This window comes from Triturus cristatus, chromosome 1_2 (genome assembly GCF_964204655.1).
Source record: "Triturus cristatus chromosome 1_2, aTriCri1.1, whole genome shotgun sequence".
Classification (NCBI taxonomy): Eukaryota; Metazoa; Chordata; class Amphibia; order Caudata; family Salamandridae; genus Triturus; species Triturus cristatus.
This window is the reverse complement of record NC_140580.1, coordinates 281,922,963-281,946,215: the sequence shown is the minus strand read 5'-3', so window position 1 is coordinate 281,946,215 and position 23,253 is coordinate 281,922,963. Positions and strand designations below refer to the sequence as shown.

Here is a 23,253-nt window from a genome sequence, read left to right as displayed (position 1 = left end):
CCATACTCCACTTTGAAATATAACTTTATTCTCCTAAAATAAGTGGTGAAATATATGTAGCAATTGGTGTGCTTCCTGACAGGTCATAAATGAAGTATTTTTTTTTGCAGATTCAAGCCAGAGCGGTGGTCCAAAATGGGAATTTCAATACATCTTTAAATTGAATGAGATCATTAATAAGGAGGTTGTGATGAACATGCCACTGCATCAAATCTCGGTTATTCCTGCTCGAGATGGCAGTTTTTGTAAAATCAAGACAAAAGACAAGGAGAAAGAAGAACAGGTAAACACAAATATTTCTCAGTTAGTAGTTATATCCCCGCCCTAATTCTAAATGTAGAGTATGTTTTTCGTGCCTATATTCTTTATATAATATGTATAAAGTAAAAAATGGAGTCATAGATGTAGTCTAGAAGGTAAACCGGCACCGCTACACTCCTTTCAGCCACAGACACAAAAATCTGTATTAGGAGTTGCAGTAAATGCAAACAATGATTACATGTATTACATATGAACTACTACCATGGCCATAATGCACTGGGAAATGAGAATATGTGGAATTAAGTAAAGGCTTGTATAATTGTGATGTATCAAATGAAGTGCAAAACAATAGGTAGAAGGTTGACAATTCAACAGGACATCACAAAGGTAGAGCTGTCAAAAGGAAGAGACATACCCAATGGGGGACAAATACAAGGACATTGCCTTATTGGTCCTGGTATGGCCAGACAGAGCTTTGAGACAGAACCCCTGCTTCACTGAAACCAACAGGGTAGGATATAATAATGTGCTTCACCAAGCACCCTATACTGCAAATCCCCAGACTCACACCCAGATTACACAAACACTCACATACAATTCTCACAACACATAGACACAACCAAGTACACATCCCACTAGCTATCACAGACATTCAAATCACAGAACACACATTCTGTCTCATGCTCATTAACACTCTGTGACAATTCAGGAAATCACCTTGCCAAATGTTATTGAAGCAGAAAGTAACAGAAAGGCAGTTGTAGATTGAAGATCCTTTATTAACAGAAGATCCCAGCCATCCATCAGCAAGGCAGCATCCAACTGACCAGTACATTCAGGAAATGACATTCCATCCCCATGGTAACATACAGCGCATGACATCATAGTGGCACCACAGCTTGTGCCGAAACAGAGCACAGCTGTGATTACTAATGAACCCACATAAGTGAAATACCACACACCTCCCTCCTTTGATATACAACAAAACAAAACAAGGGGAAAAAATGTAAGTAAATAAAATAAAATTAAGAGAAGAAAAAACTGTGAGAATAAGCAACCAGACAGATAGATCACACAGAATCTAGTAAATGCCCAGGTCTTTTAACAACACAACCAGACTTCCGTGTGACCACACCACCCTCTGACTCAGATGAGTTCAAAATATTACCACCAGCACCCTTAAGAACAACTATTCTGTTCATATTCCAAATGCGATGATCTTGTGTGCGTACAGAATTATTAAATGGTTTAACAACGAAAATGGGTTTTGAATATTTCATATCACCACCCAAACTTGGACGCTTGACAGCAACCAAATCCCTAACTTGCACATTGAGTTTCTTCACAGAATGTTTATTATCAAAAAACGTATTCCTCTGCACAATTTTTCCTACTTCTCTCATACGCCAACCCCCATCATCACCTCTTTTCCCGACCTTTCCCTCAATTTCATTGATCCATGGGAGTTCTACAAATGTGTTTGGTAACCTCCCCCTAAAGAGCTGAAAAGGAGTTTTGCCCGTGGTGCAATGAGGAATGAACCTATACATTCCAACCTGCTTAAACAATTCCTCTTTCCAGTTACGAGAATTGGACTTGGCAAACACAATGGTTTCCTTGAGAGCTCTGTTCAGCCTTTTCACCATCCAATTAGTCTCTGGATGGTAGAGTGAGCACGTTTTGTGATTAATAGATCTATCAGACAGAAACTCACTCATCTCTTTAGAGATCAACTGCACTCCATTGTCAGTGAGGATAGTGCGAGGAAACCCTTCAAGGCCAAAAAGAACATCTAAGAATCTGATCACATCTTTACTCTCAATGGAATTGGAAATGCAAACTTCTGGCCACCTGGAGAACATGTCGGTGACAACAATGACAAACCTTTGCATGCCTTCACCATGAATTGGTCCCAGGATCTCTAAAGCAATCTCACACCAGGGACCCTCCGGTAAACACGAGTTTGCTTTGTCTTGTCACTGAGTGCACACAATGAACATTCTCTGATAAGTCTTTCAACCAACTTATCCATACCAGGCCACCAGTATGAACACCAAAGCCTCTCCTTACATTTAGACATCCCAAGGTGAGACACGTGCAAGTTCAATTAGTTCCACCCTCAACTTCTCATGCGGAATCAGTTTTGTCCCCCTAAACAGTAGGCCCTTATTGACACCCAGTTCATCCTTGACCTTCCAAAATGACTCACATCCAGAGGTACCGACTTTCTTGGCATTCCAACCACACTCCAAAAGACGCATCACTTCCTTGAGAACACAATCAGAGGAAAGTGCATCTTTGCACATATTTTCCGAAATGGTTTTGCAATCAACCAGGCACACAAAGTTAGCCTCTGCGTCAGAACAGTCATTATCATCAGATGAAGCATCCTCAACGGAGACCAACCTGGAGAGCGTGTCTGCAATGGTATTCCTCACACCCGGAATGTACTCCAGATGAAATTTGTACTCTTGAAGGGCAATTACCCACTTGGTAATCCTACTGCAAACCTGATACAAACCCTTCTTTGTTAAAACCTCAACGAAGTGTTTATGATCAGATCGTACAACAAACCTTGAACCCCACAAGAACTTCTTCAGCTTCCCGACAGCCCAATGAACAGCGAAGGCCTCCCTCTCAATCTCAGAGTACCGTGTTTCAGCATCTGTCAAACCATGGGAGATAAACATGATGGTATTAACACCATTCTCACCTTTTTGTTGTAAAACAGCACCAAGCCCTTTGAGGCTGACATCAGTGGTGACAAAGGATTGCTTTTTGGGGTCAAAACTCTTGCATTTGGGCGCAGCACTCAGAAACTTTTTGAGATTAATAAATTCCTCCTCATACGCTCCATCCCACGTAAAAGCAACACCTTTCCTCAATCGTCACCTCATATTGACACCATGCCTAGAAATGTCATCAATTTCTCACATGATGTCGGTGAAACCATTCTAGAAATAGTATCAATCAACTCACCTTTGGGAAATACCCATTCACCAGATGTGTGACACTGGTAATCAACCATCCTCGTGCCAAACTTGCATTTTCCCCGCTTTAATGGTGGGATTAGCTTTAGTAAGCCTACCCAAAACCTCTCTCAAACACCACTCATGGTCAGCCTCACCCTTACCAAAGACCAAGATGTCATCCTGGTAAACACAGACCCCACGAATGCCTTTTAAAACTCTCTCCATCACCCTTTCTTTGAAAAATAGAAGCAGCTGAAACCAGACTAAAGGGAAGTCTGACAAATCTGAAGGTGCCAAAGGGGGTCACAAAAGCTGTCAAATCCCTTGACGACTCTTTCAATTTGATCTGGTGATACGCTGAGGTAAGATCAATGGTACTAAAAACTGTAGCACCCCAAGCAACAGAACCAGTTCTGTTATGTTGGGCAAGGGATATCTCTCCACAATTAAACACTTGTTGAGATGTCTTAAGTCTACACACAGGCGTAAACTACCATTGGCCTTCCTAGTGGCAACTACAGCCGCAAGCCATTCTGTGCCCTCAAACTCCTCTACAATGCCACCATTCTTAAGTTTTTCAATCTCGACACCCATCTCATCACGAACAGCAATGGGCATATTTCTCACCTTGCAGTGTACAGGTTGAGCATGAGCAACCAACCGTATTTCGTGTTCGTAGTCCATCAAACATCCCAATACCTCCCTGAAAACCTGTGGAAACTCTTTTCTCATCTGCACCACCAAATCTGGATCATCCAACACACCACCAAGACATACCGTGTCTTTGTCCTTTAAACAAATGGGAACCGGATCACTAGGATCCAAGATGACTCTTAAGTCACCTTGATGTGACAAACTTATAACACTGTCACCCTTTTGAGAGACATACATTTTCCTGGAAGTTAACCTTTGTTTACACTCAATGACACCCTCAAAGAAGCCATGCAATTTGATAGGCTGTCCACCATAGGCAAAAGGTTTGATGTCAGGTTGGTTCAGTTTAACCTTACCATGGAGAGATTTTTAATAAAAACTGTTGGAAACAATAGGTTCGAGGCATATGAGCTGCAGATCACACACTAGCATAGTAGATCGCTGTCTGGTGTTGGGCTCGGATGCTTGCACGTTGTTGTTTGTATTGGAAGAAGTCTTTGTGGTCACGAGATAGGTGACTCCTCCCTTGGACGATAGTGCGCATGGGCATCAACTCCATCGTTAGATTGTTTTTTTCCGCCATTGGGTTCGGATGCAACTTTTCCGCTCCGGTTGGAAATCTCAATCCCAAGCTTCTCGAAGCGTAAAAATTACAGAAAAACCATTGAATCACCTTCATCTTCGACATCGATTTCATCGGCTCGATTCCGGACGTCGACGCGGGCTGCTGGGCCTATCCATGCCGTAAGGCCTACGGCTCATGGAAAGGACGCCTTTCAAAAAATGCCCCCAGTGTGGAGCAAAATTTCCACACAGTGACCATCACAAGGTCTGCAACCTGTGCCTATCACCTGAACGCGACGAGTCCAGCGGTCCAGCCTGTGCATCCTTTCGATCCAAAAAGACCATTCGAGATCGAAGGGCTAGAAGACACATCATGGCACAGAGACCAGCTCTGGAACCAGAGGACATCTTTGATGAAGGCCCCGATGTCCCAGAAGAAGATTCTGAGGATCTCGAAATCATCTCTGAGGCAGAGGACTCAGACGACCTCATCACTCCTGGGCAACGTGTGAGTACTACTGCCCCTGCCCCAACCCCTCCAAAACCAAAGGCAGTGGTCAAGACTTCGCCTGTTGGCCCCCAGTCGAGACCGAAAACATTCTTCAGAAGCGCCCCCTCCGGGCTCGGCTCCGAAGGAACAACACAAGCCTTCCGGTAGCTCGGGACCGAGCAAACCGCATGTCATTGTCCCACCAGCACCTTCGGCACTGAAGCCAAAAGAACACTCGGCGCCGAAATCAGCTCCGACGCCTTCCACCTCCAAATCGGCCCCGAAAACGCCAAGGCCCATAGATAAGCCGGCGTCGAAGGTTCTCAAGCCTAAAGATCCAGCTTCGGCTCCGAAACTAACATAGTCGGCACCGAAACAAACGGCTAAGGACTCTGATACACCTCCGAAAGCCAAAACCTATAAGGATCAACTACTACCTCGCTTGGAACCGAAATAATCGGCACCGACAACTGTTACCAAGGAACAAGAACTTTTTCAGCCGGATCCCATCGATCCAAGGCAGAAAAAGATTTATATCAACCCAAAAACTGGACATGTCACGGCTGTGCCATGTAAGAAACGAAAACTGGACACACCATCTGCTCCAGTTCCTGTACACAAAAAGGACTCTGCAACATCGCCTATGCCCCCTTCTTCTCCTATACTGCCTTCTAACGCACCTCCTCTGCCTACACCACCATTACCTGTAACTTCTCCACCACATACACCACCTCCGGATGATGATGATGATGACCTAGGGGGGGATCCTAATGACCCGTTCACGGATCCAGATACCTCACCACTTGATGATTGGGCATTCCCTATCCCTACAGACCTACCAGACCCACAGCCATATCCCTCAAAACCATCTCCCCCAGATGATCACCTGGGGTTTGGCCAATTATTAAATAGAGCTGCACTTTATCATTGCATTACAATGCACTCCGACGCACCAGAAGAAGATTTCCTCTTAGATACTTTTGAACAATCTCAAAAGTCAGTGCAAATACTACCTATGATCAAAGGAGTCATTAAGCATGCCCCCGAAGTATTTAAAGATCCCGTCCATGCCAGGGTTCTTAACCCTAGAATAGAAAAGAAATATAGGCCTGCCCCTGAAGATCCTACTTACATCAAAGGACAGTTGCCTTTGGATTCTCTGGTCATTTCCAATGCTAGGAAACACGCCTACTCCCAGACCTCCGGAGGTGCACCACCCCCGGACAAAGAATCCAAACTGCTAGAAGCTTCTGGCAAAAGAGTAGCAGCACAAGCCGCTAATCACTGGCGTATTGCCAACACCCAAGCACTACTGGCACGATATGACAGGGCACACTACGACCAGTTAGAAAATCTCTTACAACATCTGCCTGACCAGTATAAATCCCAGGCAAATGACCTTATCCAAGAGGGCAGGCTTATTTCAAATGCGTCAATTAAATGTGCACTTGACGCGGCAGACACTGCCTCTAGATCAATTAACACCAGTGTGCTCCTTAGACGACATGCCTGGCTACGCATTTCAGGCTTTAAGCCAGAAGTACAAACTACCATACTCAGTCAGCCATTCAACTAAGAACAGCTATTTGGGCCGGCTGTAGACACTGCCCTTGAAAAAATGAAAAAGGACACCGAGACTGCTAAGTCCATGGGAGCATTACAGTCTCCACAAACATGTGGCTCCTTTCGGCGCTCCTTCTACAGAGGAGCCTCCAAAAATATGGGCGCAGACACCTCATCTACATTCAAAGCCACTACACAAACATCCCCCAGTAGAGAATATTTTAGAGGCGGATACAGAGGGAACAACAACAAGGGACGAGGTTGAGGTAATAACAACACTTGTACCTCCCCTGCCACAAAACAGTGACTTTCCTTCGCTCCCCCAGACCATTCCACTCCAGTCGGGGGCAGACTAACACAGTTCCTACCTGTCCGGAACTCCATCACAACAGACAAGTAGGTAAGACAAATTATCCAGTATGGTTACTGCCTGGAACTTACAGATACCCCCCCACACATACCACCCAAACAGCGTCCGGAGTCCCCAGACCACCTTACGCTCCTCAAACGAGGTTCTCTCACTGCTTCAAAAGCACGCAATAGAGCCAGTTCCCTTAGAGCATCAAGGGACAGGGGTATACTCACTCTACTTCCTAATCCCCAAAAAGGACGGGACTCTGAGACCAATACTCGACCTCAGACCCCTAAATCTGTATATACACTCTGATAATTTCCATATGATCACTCTTCAACAAGTGCTCCCACTGCTGCAACAAGGCGATTTCCTTGCCACACTAGATCTCAAGGACGCCTACTTCCACATTCCCAAACATCCTGCTCACAGGAAGTACCTAAGGATTGTATTGGACGGACAGCACTACCAGTTCACTGTCCTTCCATTCGGGGTAACAACCGTGGCCAGAGTATTCACAAAATGCCTTGCAGTAGTAGCAGCACATATCAGAAGACAACAAATTCATGTCTTCCCGTATCTAGACGACTGGCTAATAAAAGCCAAGTCATTACACCAATGTGTTCTACACACTCACCAAACCATCCAACTATTACACAACTTGGGGTTCACTATCAACTATCCCAAGTCTCATCTCCAACCCTCTCATATACACCAATATCTAGGAGCTACCATAAACACCTCCACAGCCCTAGCATATCCCAGTCCAGCCAGGATAGCCAGTATACGAGCTCTTATCACAAAATTTCGAAACCAACACTCTCTTCCAGCCAGAGTGTTCATGCAGCTCATAGGCATGATGGCATCTTGCATCTTCATCGTGCCTTATGCAAGACTTCAAATGCGTCCCTTACAGGAATGTCTAGCACGTCAGTGGAACCAGGCTCACGGACAACTCACAGATCTGGTGTTGGTGGACAGCCCCACACATCGCTCTCTACAGTGGTGGAACATAACAAACTTGTCCAAAGGGCGGCCGTTCCTAGAGCCTCTTCCACAGATAGTGCTGACAACAGATGCATCACTCACAGGATGAGGAGCCCATCTACTCGGACACACCACTCAGGGCAAATGGACGACTCAACAGAAAGTGCTGTAGATCAATTACCTATAATCACAAAAGGACTCCACTAAATGTGTGGAGGAGGGAACAAGAGGCGTGGGGTTCTAGGAGCTAGCAGCCTCCAATATTAAATGTTTACCACAAAAGAGCTGCTCCTAGTGTGATAACCCAAACGAGTTACAAGAACGTCGTGAGTGTGGGCATCTCACAAAAAGTTACGGACTGGTCTCACACACAACAAAGAAGTGGACACAGGCACAGGAAAACCTTGGCAGCTTCGAACATTTAGTAATTGCAATACAGAAAATGTTGTGTATCTGCGAACATGCCCCTGCATCCTCCAATATGTGGGAATGACGACCAGAAAGATAAGAACCCACATCAATGAACACCGTAGCACGATCAGGTGTAAAAAAACTAACACTAAACTGACTCGACATTTTTCTGAAAATAATCACACAGAAACGGATCTAAGCTGGACTATACTTGAGATCATGAAAAAAAGCAGATCTGACCTCACTAGAGCTCTGCATGTTAGAGAGCAACGATGGGTTTATCGCCTACGTTCCCATGAGAAGGGCCTTAATGATGATATTCCGTGGCTACAGCTAATACGATGAAAAAGGGTCATGAATATGGCACTAACTATTCTCAGACCATGATCTACTTACCGCCCACATTCACATGCAAAGCATGGTCGGTACACACTGAGATAGTGGAAACACACTTCTGAACTCTTGTTACAGCTGACACGCCTTCAACATACTGTTTAACTGGAGGCCCATCAACATACTCCGACATCATAGTCATCCATCTTACATGGTCTCCCAGTGAACTTCTTTCAGAACTTCTTTTAGAGCATACCCTACCAATATAACCAATAAAGCAGTACTTTGCATACATCCACATCATTAGGTGGGTGCTTTCATCTTGTAACTTTTCACCTCCCTCCTTCAAACCAGTACATGGACACATTGCCATAACCACAACACGAGCTGCATTTATGGGCAATATTAGCCGCATTTATGAGCAATATAAGCCCCGGTCTGCATGATTGTATGTAATACATCGTTTTATTTTCACACGGTATCATACCAAATATACACGTGATTTTGCGCAACGCTAGCTACATCTTCCACGGGCCTTTTTTTCAAGAATGAACCACAGTTGGAAGTATCTACTAACCTCTCAGGGGAATGATATGACTGATGTGATATAAAAGAACTTGTCTCTGATACCCCTACCCCTCTCTGCCCCTAATTTTGCAGTGTTTCCACGTCAATATATAGGTTACAGACGCTCCTGCGTGCATTGACTGCCCTTTGTTTCTATCACATGGGCCACCGCCCCCTGTAACACCGAAACCTATTTAGAAAGTGAAGTGTGCGCTACATCAGCTACGTTTGCCACACAAACGACCACCCCTCTCTAATCTTTGTTTTTTTTACGAACGAACCTTAGTTGGAAAATAAAAAACCTCACAGAGGAATGATGCGGCTGTTGTGATAAAAGATCTTCTTTTATTTATTTTTACACCTTTACTCGTACGCACCGCTGTCCCCGTACTGCTGTAGCGTTACCGTGTCAACGTATAGGAAACATACGCTCCAGTACGCAATGACAGCCCCTTGTCTACATTCCATGGGCCACCGCCCCCTGCAGCACTGTAACCAACGACGTACCGCGTTGGAACACCACCAGCCCCTCAACCAATGAGGCACCTTGTATTCCCATCTCCTGGCACAATTACGCTCATATTGGCTATCCCATACCGGAAGACACGCCCCTTACATCGATCGGGTCCCCGCCCCTCCAGCTACTCTACCATTCACATTACCGCATGGGACGCCTACCCGTTTTTCCACGAATTAGGCTCCCTGTTCCATACAGTCTTGGCATACACACGCCTACCTCCGACATTTTACATCCAGGCTGTGTAGCTCTGGGACACCGGGAAACGCGCACCTGCAAGCGTTTTTTCGCTTATTACACTGATTAAGCGTCCGCAATGCACTTTAAAAGACGACGCCCGCTCCCTGCCATTCCTACATTCGGGAGGACCGGGAGCGGACACATAGGAATCGGGAACAATCCATCACGTGTGACAGTAAGAGTCTGAATGAACTGAGAGACCAGTTTGTGTTTTCTTTTCTCTCCTCCTTCACCCACTCAGTTTTGGATAGTTTACTGCTCATTATGTGTTTTGGGAGTTGTTTCTCAACCAATATGCTTTATGAAGGCTATGGTTTTCTATGTTTTCTTTTGCAGAGGTGACATAACTGTGGATTCCCTCTGCCCCTTCCCCCATGGGACAATTTGTCCATTAAATTAGGGTAAGATTGGTGGCAGCGCTGCCTGCCACCACCCTCGAAGTTTCACGAACGTGTACACAAATAGAGTGCCACTAAGTCACGCACACTTTGTTCACTCTTAGAAACCAATGCATGCATTGTTCTTCTTCTTTTGTTTTACAGGTACGGTTGACCCGACGAGTTCTATTAATCATCATTTCTCATATGTTTTTTCTGCTTTAGGCTTCACCATTGGAAGCAATTTAGAAAGTGAAGTGTGGCCTACGCCACACCCACACAGTGGTAACATCTTACCAACGATTTGTAAGAACGGAGCCCCCTTTTTTTTATTTTTTTTATTATTAGGTCCTGATGAATGCTATGGACCCAACTGGGCCGTTTTGGCAGAAACATGTCGACCATTTACTAGACGGTTAGGGGACACTAATTACCCCAATCACCGTCACATGCATTTTAATATCATATAGTTTTCAGTCACATTAAAAAACACTCCTGATTACTATAATGATTTTTAACCCCACTCACAAATTCACGGGCCCCCACTTAGTCATTTAGAAGTGCATCCTTGTCGTCAAGTGTATGCCCGCCCTCTATCAAACGAAGGTTTTAGAGGGCGAGGACTGGTCACAGCCCACACGAAGCTCAGATGCACACACGAAGCATGACACCAGGTGGTGAGTGAGACCAGTCCGTAACTTTATCAATTACCTATAACTGCTAGCAGTATTCCCAGCACTAAAATCCTTCCAACTACATGTACAGAACAAGGCTGTCCTCATCCGGACAGACAACATGACAGCCATGTATTACATACAAAAACAAGGAGGCACACATTCTCTGCAGCTGTCCCAGCTCGCACAGAACATTTGGAGATGAACCATTCCTCAGAACATATATCTACTTGCAGAACAATTTCCAGGGGTTCACAATCAGATTGCCGATCTGTTAAGTCGACAGAAACAGCAGATCCACGAATGGGAACTACATCCCCAAGTTCTACTGCCGTTTTTCCAAAAATGGGGGCAACCAGACATAGATCTGTTCGCCACACACGAAAACGCAAAATACCCAACCTTCGCCGCCAGGTTTCCCCACCCGGAGTCAAAGAGCAATGCGATATGGACGAACTGGTCAGGCAGATTTGCGTACGCTTTTCCACCTCTCCCACTCATTCCACTAGTAGTACGCAAGCTCAGGCAGCAGTCTCTCAAACGGATCCTAGTAGCTCCCACATGGGCACGCCAGCCATGGTTCCCAACACTACTGGAACTCTCTCTAGTTCCACACCAAAAACTACATCTCTCCCCGTCCTTAATAACCCAGAACCATGGAGACATAAGACACCCAGATCCAGGTCAACTGAATCTGGCGATCGGGCTCCTGAAGTCCTAGAGTTCGGTTACCTTAACCTGACATCAGACTGCATGAACATTATAAAAGAAGCCAGAAGACATACTACTAGAGCTTACTATGCTGCAAAATGGAAAAGATTTGCCATTTACTGCACTAACAATAATATACACCCACTGGATGCATCCATCCAAAACATATAATTTGCTACTTACTACACTTGCAAAGATGTAATTTAGCATACTCCTCCATACTTCTACACCTAGCAGCATTAGCAGCTTACAAAATCGACAGCACTTGTCACTCTTTAGAGTCCCTGCGATCAAAGCCTTCATGGACGGACTTTCAAGAATTATTCCTCCCACATTACCACCCTCTCCAGTATGGAATCTAAACATTGTTCTTACTAGGCTCATGGGACCCCCATTTGAACCTCTGCATAAATGCGAACTACAGTTCCTCACATGGAAAGTAGCTTTCCTTATCGCAATCACATCCCTCAGAAGGGTAAGTGAAATCCAGGCTTTAACCATACAAGAACCATTCTTACAATTACACCGTAACAAAGTGGTCCTTAGGACAAATCCCAAATTCCTTTCAATAGTCATATCTCCTTTTCATCTTAACCAATCAGTAGAGTTACCAGTGTTCTTTCCAAACCCAGACTCTGTAGCGGAAAGAGCTCTTCATACCTTAGATGTTAAAAGAGCCCTTCTTTACTACATTGACAGAACCAAATCATTCCGCAAAACAAAACAATTGTTTGTAGCTTTCTCTCCACCACATAAGGGCAACCCCATCTCCAAATCTGGGATTGCTAGGTGGATAGTTAAATGTATCCAAATATGCTACCAGAAAGGTAAACGCACACTAACAGTTTCCCCTAGAGCGCATTCCACACGCAAAATAGGGGCTTCCATGGCATTCTTAGGGAACATTCCCTTAGAAGACATTTGTAAGGCAGCCACATGGTCTACAACGCACACCTTCACTAAACACTATTGTGTTGACATGCAAGCTAAGCAACAAGCTTCTGTGGGCCAAGCTGTCCTTAAAACTTTATTTCAAACTGCTGCAACCGATACAGGTGACCACCGCTAGGGGAGATACTGCTATATAGTCTATGCTAGTGTGTGATCATGGCGAAAAACAATCAAACGATGGAGTTGATGCCCATGCGCACTATCGTCCAAGGGAGGATAGTGCGCATGGGCATCAACCTATCTCGTGACCACAAAGACTTCTTCCAAGACAACAACAACGTGCAAGCATCCAAGCCCAACACCAGATGGCGATCTACTATGCTAGTGTGTGGATCTGCAGCTCTACATGCCAAGAACAGATGCATACTGGTAAGTAGCATATTCCTTATTTTTGCCCCAGAAGCAAAAAGAACATCAGTGGCCTCACCATGAACACTGATGGTATCTACGTGTGAGCTTTTAACCGAGGAATCCCCATGGACTTGTAAATAAATTTGACCACACACAAAATCAGCCTCTTCTTGCACCGAATCAATCTGCACAGACACCTCTTTAACTGAAGGTTTAGGAACTTTAGCTTTGCAAGCAACTGCAAAGTGTCCCTTCTTTCTACATTTTGTGCAAACTGCCTTTATTGCTGGACAACTTCTGTCATTCGCTAGGTGCCCAACTTTGTCGCATCTGTAGCACCTCCTCACATTAGCAGCAGCCCTGGGGCTGTCATTTTCTTTCTTCTTTACACTCTCTTTACTCTTTTCTTTAATAAGATGAACATTAGCAACATCTTTCTCATTTGCTTTTTTAATAACTCCAACGCATTCCATGGAGTGTTCCACCTTCTTGGCAATGGCCAAGACTTCATCTAACGAAGGGTCATCTTTCAACCACAACTCATCACATACCTTTTCAATCATGCAACCAAAACTATAAATTAATCATGTATGCGCTCATCCAGCAATGCACCAACATTACAAGATGATGCAAGCCTGTGAAGGTCAGTGACATAAGTCTCAATAGATTCCCCTTCACCGTGGAGCCTTCTAGCGAAATGGTAACACTCCAAAATGGTGCTCACCTGTGGAAGGTAATGTTTGTCAAGCTTAAGGACACACACTTCATATTCATCCAAACCCTCAATATCTGCTTGAGGTTGCATAGGAAGGTGATCAAAAACGTCTTGACCTTCTCACCCAAGACAGTGCATGAGCAGTGCTGTTTTACGCTCAGCACTTAACGTTGCGCAACAAACCTTTGCATATCTCTCAAAAACCCTTCTCCATTTCTTCCACTTAATGGGAAATGTACCAGGAGTGGAAAGAAATAATGGAGGAGCTTTAATGTTTTGCATAACTGCCAGAAAATTAAAATACCAGTAAAGCAGAAACAGCAGGAATGAGGATCGCACAATACTGAGCCTTTGAGAAAAGAATGTGATGTAAATGCAACCCAATAATAAAAATGTTAAAGATAAATATAAAGTAGAAACTTTGCAAAAATTGTTAACTGTATTATGAGTCTCGCTTTGCAGTTATCCAAGCACCGGACATTGCAGACTTCAGCATCTATCGCAAGCTTAAATAAAACACATTGGTCCAGCACTCCACTCAAAGTGGCAAACAGTCTAGTTCAACAAGATTTTAGATACATGCAGCATGTCTTGTATACATTTTCTTTATTCATAATCTTCTTAAAAAGCACACAACCGTAGCTTGATGCTCTCTTCATCACAGAAACATGGTTCACCCTCACATCTTCGAACATCAAAGACTTTCTTCTTCTCACAGGCTACTCTGTCCATCATATGGATCATGCAGATAAGAAGGTAAAGGTTCCCCTGTAGAGATCTCTTTTTTTGATAAACAAATTTTTATTGATTTACAAAAGAAATACGCCAGCCATTCAGCACAACCTCTTGAAGATCCAGGATTACATGTAGGAGTATGCACAACCCACCTTACATCCAGTGTTAAAACGCAATTTCTTAAAATAAACAATCCCCTTTTTAAGATTAGAACCCCCCCCCCCCCAGCCACTTCCCCCAGACTCTGCGAAATTTCTTGGGACACCCACGAGCTTCATACATAACTTTATCTTGTGTGACGCACCAGTCCACCCCAGTCTGCCACCGCCCGACACTCTGGGGCTCAGGGCGCTTCCAGGAGACCGCGATGTCTCTCTTGGCGACCACCATAGCTGTGGTTAGAAACACCTTCTCATTCCTAGACCCATCCAGCCCATCAGTTATGCCCAGGAGTGTGTGCTTTGGGTTGTGGGGGACCTCCCACCCCAGGATTTCGGTGAGTTCTTCTTCAATTTCCTTTCAGAACCGCGCCAGGCGGGGGCAGGCCCATACCATATGCAGGAAGTCAGCTGGTTCATGACCACACCTATTACAGGCAGGGGTCGAAATGAACCCCGACCGATGGAGGTGCTCCGGGGTGAGATATGCAGTATGCAAATAATAGAGCTGCACCAGGCGCAGCCTAGCGGATGTGGTGACTGTTCTAGGAGCCATAAGGGCGTCGCGCCTATCTTCCTCCTCCAAGGGGCCAACCCATTCCTCCCAACGAGCCCGCAGCCGGTCTAAGGAAGTAGGTGAGTTGTTGATCAGTGTACGATAAATACGGGAGATGCCTCCCCTCCCCAAGTCCCCAAACATTATCTGAGCTTCGTGTGGGCTGTGATCAGGAAGTCGTGTGCCTGTAGTGAGGTATATGTGCAGGGCGTGTCGCAGTTGCAAATACCTGTAAAATTGTGAAGGGTGCAGCGAGTATCTATTCTGAAGGTCTCCGAAGGAGCGCATATGGTCCCCCACCCACACATCCCCAATTGCGAAATACCTATCAGGTTCAATGCCTTGAAGCCTTGCAGCTCATTAACGCCTTTGAGCCAGGTCCCATGCCACAAGGGTGTGCATTGGGTCAGTGTGTGTGTCCATTTAGTGTACCGCAGTGCAGCCTGCCAGGCCAATAACACGGAATGTGTCACCGCTGGTGGGGAAGAAGGAATAGGGGCCCCGTACATCATTGAGTAAATCTTGGCAAGGCCCAACTCCCCCAGCTCAAGCCTGTACACCGGGTCAGACCAACCCCCGTTGAACCAGTCGTGTATAGAGAGAAGTCGTGTGGCGAGATAATACAAGTATAGATGAGTCATTCCTGGACCCCCATCGAACAAAGGGATCCTGCAGGTAGTTAACGCCAGACAGGACCTACCCTTTCCCCACAAAAACTTATTAATCATACTATCCAGTTCACGGAACCAAGCTGTAGAAAAACACATAGGGGTGTTTTGAAGAACGTAGAGGAAGCGGGGAAGCACCTTCATTTTAAAAAGAGCCACCCACCCCATGGGGTTCAGGGGCAGCGACTGCCACTTCTGAAGGTCTGCCTTGGCACGTTTCACCAGGGGAGTAACATTGAGGGCCCAGCTCAGCTCAGGGAGCAAGGTCATCCATATCCCCAGATATTTAAAGGATAGGCGGCGCAGGGGTATGTCAGATTGCCAATCGACGCAATCCCCGGATACGTGGAGGGGAACCAAAACCGACTTGTCGGGGTTCAACCGGAGGCCCGCTCGAAGGAGTGCCGAATGCGAAGACAATGGGGACCTGACCGGGCGGGGTCCGCCAAGTAGATGAGGACGTTGTCCGCGTAGAGGGCAATCTTATCCGGTTCATTATGGGGCTATTCCCATCCCCGCACGTGTCCACACGACTACACCAGGGACGCCAAGGGCTTCATCACCAACGTGAAGAGCAGGGGGGATAGAGGACAACCCTGCCTCGTTCCCCTGCCCTGTAGAGATATCTTAAGGCTTTTGGGGCCCATGGCCAAACATATTTTGGGAGCCCATGTTCAGAAGAGATTTGAGTGTATGATCCAATTTCAGCTCTTTCATGCCCTCTTTGGCATGGTCACTGACAGTGCACTGGCATACTTGTCCAAATTCTTAATGTGTTTGCAACTAATATTAAGGGACAATGACATGTATTTTCAATATTGTAACACTTCAGCAGCTCCCTTATATTACTGCAAGTAATCTCTGGGACACCCTCCCATTTTTCGTATGTGATGGCCTGTTTGATCTAAAATAATCATTAAACATAAACACATTTTTCTGCAAAATGTCTGTGATCATTTCTCACTCATCACCCACATTAAAAATAAATTACCAGAAAATTGTATTTAAAACAATCTGTTTAAGGATTATGCAAGGTCATTAAGGCAATATCATCTGCAGAACAGAGCTGGTTCTATCAGGCGGCCCCCTGAAAGATGGCCAGATCCCATTTAGAACGTCTCTCCCCACCTGTCATCCTTTTTAAAAAAAATAAAAAAATATTGGCATTTCAGTAAAAAGTACAGCATTCACAGGTAACCAGTTCCACTTATTTCCTGTCATCCTTAAGTCCTCTTAGTCCTGCACCTTAGGGAAGCAAGGAACCCTGAACTCCATGGAGCTGCTGACAAACCATTTTTCACTCACTGCCACTCAGACCCCACCTTCCATCTCATCTACAGGCCTCCCAGGTAGAACATTGTCTTAACTGATAATTTCTCAAATCTCTTTACCATGTCATCGATCCATCATGTCTACACCACCTTCTACCTCCCAGACAACAAAAGCTCAAATAAAACAAGTGACACTTCCATCAGCCTCATAGCCACACTCAACCTGGTACAGCATGTCACCCAACCAACACACTCCAAAGGCCATATCCTCAACCTCTTTTTCCCAGCATAACCAACAATCCAATGCAAACCACCCATACCAATGAACTGGACCGGCTACTTTGCCATCCCTATCTACTTGCTCAGCTTACTATCAACAAATCAAGGTCAACCTAAAACAGAACACCAAACCTTCAGATCCTTTAAAGAGTTCTCCATAGACAACCTAATGCTTGACCTCATCTCTGACCCTACCAACTCCACGTCCGATGCCAATATCCTTCTATAGGACTTCAAAAACCTTCTGGGAAAAGTATGGGAAAATCCACCCTCAGATAAACATATTCATGTGCAAGCCAAAACCTTCCAGGAATATAAAGACCTTGCTAGCAATAAATGCCACATCAGCAAGGAAAAACTGAACTCTCGATGACCTCCTGATACTGAAGTCCTTCAGCACAACATGCAGGCACCAAGCCACCAAGAAAAGCTGAACACTCCCCACTCGGCTTGGAGAAAAGGCTGTGGTTCCATAGCAGTGGAGTCTTGGGAGTCTGAGGGGGCGTCTAATAATCGGAAAGTAAATTCTCTCATCCCTTAGAAATTGGGTGGTGTCTTAGGCCTCTGGCCTCCTTGCGGTGCAAGGCTACTGTCTCAGCCCTAGCCCATTGGATAAAGATACCAAGCCAGTGCTCCGAGCTAGGCTATTCCTGCAGTTTCCAGCGAGCTGTGACAAGTTTCATAGCTATGTTGCCAGGTCTAGGAACCGTGTTCCTGTTTTGTGTTTACGTGATCATGTGTAATTACCCAGAGCACCTCCTCCCATATTGGTGTGCCTGTGATCCCTGTAACCTAATTCATGGTGAATAGGATCGTGCTCCAGTATCCCTAGAGTGTGGAGCAGTCCCAAAGCACACTCTACTGCATTCTTAGATTTTTACAGGAAAGCATGACTGCTGTAGTGGACATAAAAAACTAGAGTCTGAAAACACCCTTGTCTGCCAAGTGTTCAGCATAATTCGTGTAGATGTGAAACATCTCCTTGAGAGTAAGCTGGGTGACACTTTTAGTGACTTTGGCACTGCAACATGTTCCATGTTAGAGTGCTTGCCACTGGGTAAGCAAAGAAATGTTGAGGAGCAATTCAGGAACTTTTATTTTACAATGTATGAGAAATAGCCCTTCACCAACCATGGCATTTGAAGTCAATGAAGCCTCACTGTGGTACTCTGCACAAGTTATAGATCCCTTCCGTAAAGGAAAATTTTCTCTGAGGTTTCAAAAGTGCTGCCTCATTTTTGACTGCTTCAATAACTCTGAGGGCATATGCGCCCAGTTCAACGCATATGTTGCAGAACCTGTCACAGAGAATCACATTCTTCAGGTGCACCAGTATTGGCATGGAAAGCTATGCCAGTGGCCAGAGTTAGCAAATTGTGTATTGGCTATTTCGGCATTGCCTGTCTCAAGTGCCAATGTTGAGAGGGCCTATTCACAGATAAAAGTTTACATGAGAAGGAAAGAGTGAACTTGCAAGACCTAAGACGCACTGAAGAAGTATTGTATGGTGTACTACAATAAGTTTGATTTGTAAAAATGCATTTGGACCTCATATACACTGTACGTACACTGTCTATATACCATGCAATATCAGTGCAGAAAGCAAGCAATAATAAAAGCAAAATGTTCCATAAACACCGGAAAAACACTCTTTCTGTTGTTTTTAATGGCGCAAAGATATGTAACCACTGTTTTTTTAAGGTATTGAAATCACTGGAAAACACTGAAAAAACCCCACCAGAATTTACCAAAAATAGAAACTGAAAACAGGAAAGCCTACATATACCTCAGGCTCACTCCCAGGGTGACACATCTGGTACAGGTGTCAGCAGCAGTAGGGAATATGCGGAAGTATGTGGGAATTTCCACCTAGTATTCCGAGAGACCCTCTGTGAATATGCCAGGGCCGTATCGCATTCTTTATCATTAAGTGGGCTGCCAAAGTCTGTTTCCAAGGTGTCTTATAGGGAATGCGGCGATGTCGGTGTGTGCGCAATCTTTTATTAGGTGAACTGATTAGCTTGTGGCCTGCCTCCATTCCCCTACTCACCATTTCAAATGCCTCCTTCATTCAAGGCATCTTCTCAGAAGCTCCAAAGACAGGTCAGATCCTCCATTCCGAAAGAAATCTAAACTAGACCCTGATGACTTTACAAACTACAGACCCATCACTCTCCTACCATTCATCGGCAAGACTATTGAAAAAGCGAACTACGCACAACTCCAAATCACATTAATGGTAACCATCTTCTGCATGACTACAAATCTGGATTACAATGATGGTGCAGCGTGGAAACTGTTACGTTACATGTCGTAGACGATGGCCTCCTGACTACAGAGGAAGATGATCCCTGTCTCCTGTTATTGCTGACCTTCTCTGCTGCATTTGACACAGTTGAGGATGCTACTCTCATCTACACCCAAGAGCTTAAAATGTGATTCACCTGCAGTGCCCTTCACTGGTTCTCTTCCTATCTTTCTAACAAACACCAGTTTGTTCACATGGGTAGCTCACAGTCCCTAAAGACCCCTATCACATGAGGAGTCCGCTAGGGTTCCATACTGTCAACTGTCATCTTCCAACGAGGCTCTACTCACAGATAACAGCAACAGTATTCGCCAATATGCTGATGATGAACAATTCTCCTTGAAAGTCTCCTTTACTTCAAACAATCTGCATCCCAGCACTGACTGCACCTCATCCATGTCTTGATGCCCAGCACCTACCTGAAGCTTAACCCAGCCAACACAGAATTCCTGTTCTTTGCAAAGAACGACCAGTAGGAAACAGTACAAACCTAGCTCAATTAAGGAACCTTGACGTATTCACCCCAAACTTTCATCAAATGCCAAATCACTTCAGTTCACTTCGGGCACTAACCTCACCCTCAAAGAACACATTGCCAAAAAACAGCCTGATACCAGATTTCTATTCTAAAGAAAGTGAAATATTTTCTTCCTGAAAGCGATATCAGAACTGCTATTCAAGACCTCATATTCTCAAATTTGGTGGTAACCGCTTGCTTCATGACCTCCCAGACTCCACACTGACACGCCTTATGGTCATTCTAGACACCGCAGCATGTCTCAAGATGGACATGAAGAAATATAATATCACCACCATCTTGAAATTTCGTCAGCTACCCTTACTGATCTGCACCATGTTCAAAACCAGCGGCATCATTTACAAAGCCAGAACATTCAGTATCCCCGCTTATGCTGCTGTCAAGCTCACCATTTCTGATGACTTGACTGATTGGTGGCTCTTGGCACTTGCAAAGTCAGGACGCCATCAGACTGGAGATCAAGGAGTGTAAACAAGTAACAGGGCAGCAGGCCTTTTGACTCTGTAAAGTGTTCATCTGTCTTTTGGCTACATTTTTGCTATACAAATACCACATGCATGCATACATGCACTCCTGAAATAAGGGTTTCTTTGCAGTGCAGTGTGTTGCAGATGGGGAATGAACTGAAAGATTAAGAAATTATAAATATAGTATGGTGAAAGCTTGAGTTTAGTGGCCTAAAGTTAACAAGCAATCGAAATTAGTAAATTTCTTGGAATTTGTGTGGGCCACACGACTGTTGTGATGCTGAACAGGCTTTCACATTTCATTATAAACTAAAGAAATGATACAGTAAAGGTGGAGAAATGCAGAATGAGACTCTGTTTTGTGCAATAGAAATAATGTCAAAACAAGTCTGTCTATAACTAGGATGTCACTCTTGAGAATAAATAAAGTGAATCATTGTAGAAGTAGACCAGAAAACATTGTAGTCATTGACTTCATTGGATATTTATTGAAGCAGGCATAAGAATGGGACTGGAACAACTCTGTCTGATCGTCATCTTCAAGGTTGCTTAAGTCACGAATAGCCAAAAATGTACGTTTCCCGATTTTGCATTAGCTCAGAAACAATTGGCAGCCCCCTACGTGGCAGCCACTTTCCAGGTTGAAAAATGTAAGATTTTCATTTAAAGACATTTTTTATTTGAGAAATAGATTCATATTTCACCGTGCCTTGCCTTATGGTCCATCCTGAGCTCTGTAGTTAAGACTATTGAGGAGGGGCTTCCTAGAGTCCAGTTGTCGTATGGTGGACACCAATCTGATATTCTTCAGTCATGATACCAGCTTGCATTGAGATGAGTTGCAGGAAAGCTGGAGCAGATCAGATCTCGGGCTTTTCCTGAAGCACCAGTAGTTTAGTTCTGCCCTCTTGTTTGGGGTTGGTGCATTCCACAGCATGGTGCTCTGCACTCCTAGTGTCCTGCCAATGTGTTTTCACTCTTTGAATGTTTGTTGTGTGATTTTGGGTGCTACTGCTAAACCTAGGATCCTGCTAGCACATGATATTCTAGTTTCTGTAGATGTACTGGCCCTTTATCCCAGTAGGCCTTTTTGACAACTTAGACTAATTTGAAATAGATATTTACATCCACTTGGAGCATCTCTGCATGTCGAAATACTTTCTGGTTGCCTTGCTTTAAAACATATTTGCCTCCTGCCAACAACTTTCAAATTCAATAAAAAATTAGCTTTATTCGTTTTTTAAGAAGACCACTATAAAAATGAAATGCATTGAACAGTTTCTCTAAAAAATAAAACAAATCCACTAAATATGCCCAGAAGTGAGTCCTGTGATCAATGTGCCACACAATTCAAGCTCTACCTTATGGACTGAACTCAGTAGGTCGAAGCCAATCTGGCCCTCCTTGAGTTCCCTTCTGGAGGGGACCAGTTCCAGCAGTTTGGGCTTGATGGTTCCTTTTGGAGCAGGACTTACACGGATTTGTATATAGCTATGCATATCTGTCTAGAGTTACATTGTGGGTGAAAAAAGTAGACAAGAATTTGGCTTTAAGCATATATCACTATGTACTTTGTTGCAGTAGACATAATAGGTATGTCCAGAAGTGGGTCCTATGATCACTGCGCCACAGAACTCAGGCTGTACCTCACTTACAAGGCCTACATAGGCTGATACAGGGCTGAGGTTGCTTGTTTTCCCATCTAGAGGAGAACTGGGCTCAGCAATTCAGGCTGAACTTTTCCCACTGGAGTTTGGACCAAGTCTGATTTGCTTGTGGCAGGTTTCTGTCTAGAGGAACATAGTGGGCAGAAGACTAAGATCTGAGCAATCACTAGTGGCTGAGATGAATTGCATAATTTTGCTATTTTTGCAGCATATGACTATCTATGTTGACATTAACTTAGCCAAGGTTACAGAGGTGTGGGTTTGGAGTGAGAAATACATCAGCGTTTTGTTCATCCCCCAAACAGCAAAAGTTAAATTGTCAATTTTTCCTTGTAACAGGCCAGAATCCCACTATATCCTCGACTAGCACCAGTAGGTCATGGTGCCGAAAGATTCCAGGGTGACACGTTCCTTAAGAAATCGGCGCTTGATCCATCAGATCCCCAAAATTATCGCCTGATAATACTAAAGGCTATGCCCTACTCTCCCCGTGCTGCTGCATCGCTCTTGCTTTTTCCCGTGGTTTTTGAGTGCCTTCTTGCTTTTCCCTCATTATCACTGCTTTCTTCTTGCTTTTCCCCTGCTTTTTGAGTGCCTTCTCCTTGCTTTTCCCTCGTTGTTCAGTGCTTTTCCCCTGTTTTTAGGTCTCGTGCCTAGCGTTGCAGTGCGTTGCAGTACTCGTGCAGCGCGAGACTTCTTGTAGGGGCTTCTGAAAGCTGACCACACGCTCGTGAGTGTGGTTTTGTCATTGTTACAGGCTATTGGGCATTGCGTGAGTCTTTCTAACAAAGACAGCATGCAATTGGGCAAATGCGGGCGAATATCCCGCATTTGCCCCGCCCATGGCCTATTGGTGTCTGTTACCCGCACGGCCGACATCTGTTTTGCATTACCGTGGCCAGACTCGTGCGCCATA

The 23,253-nt window shown here is 44.8% G+C and overlaps 1 protein-coding gene across 6 annotated transcripts in view; it reads left to right on the top strand.

The window, feature by feature from the left end:
* Positions 1-23,253, top strand: part of MARCHF8 (membrane associated ring-CH-type finger 8) — a 697,693-nt gene that overhangs the window by 230,612 nt on the left and 443,828 nt on the right. For all 6 annotated transcript variants that reach the window (XM_085603748.1, XM_085603747.1, XM_085603729.1 and 3 more), the window contains one exon: positions 111-283. In XM_085603748.1, coding sequence (XP_085459874.1) covers positions 191-283 — 93 coding nt within the window. In that variant the 5' untranslated portion in view covers positions 111-190. The remainder of the gene's footprint in view (positions 1-110; positions 284-23,253) is intronic.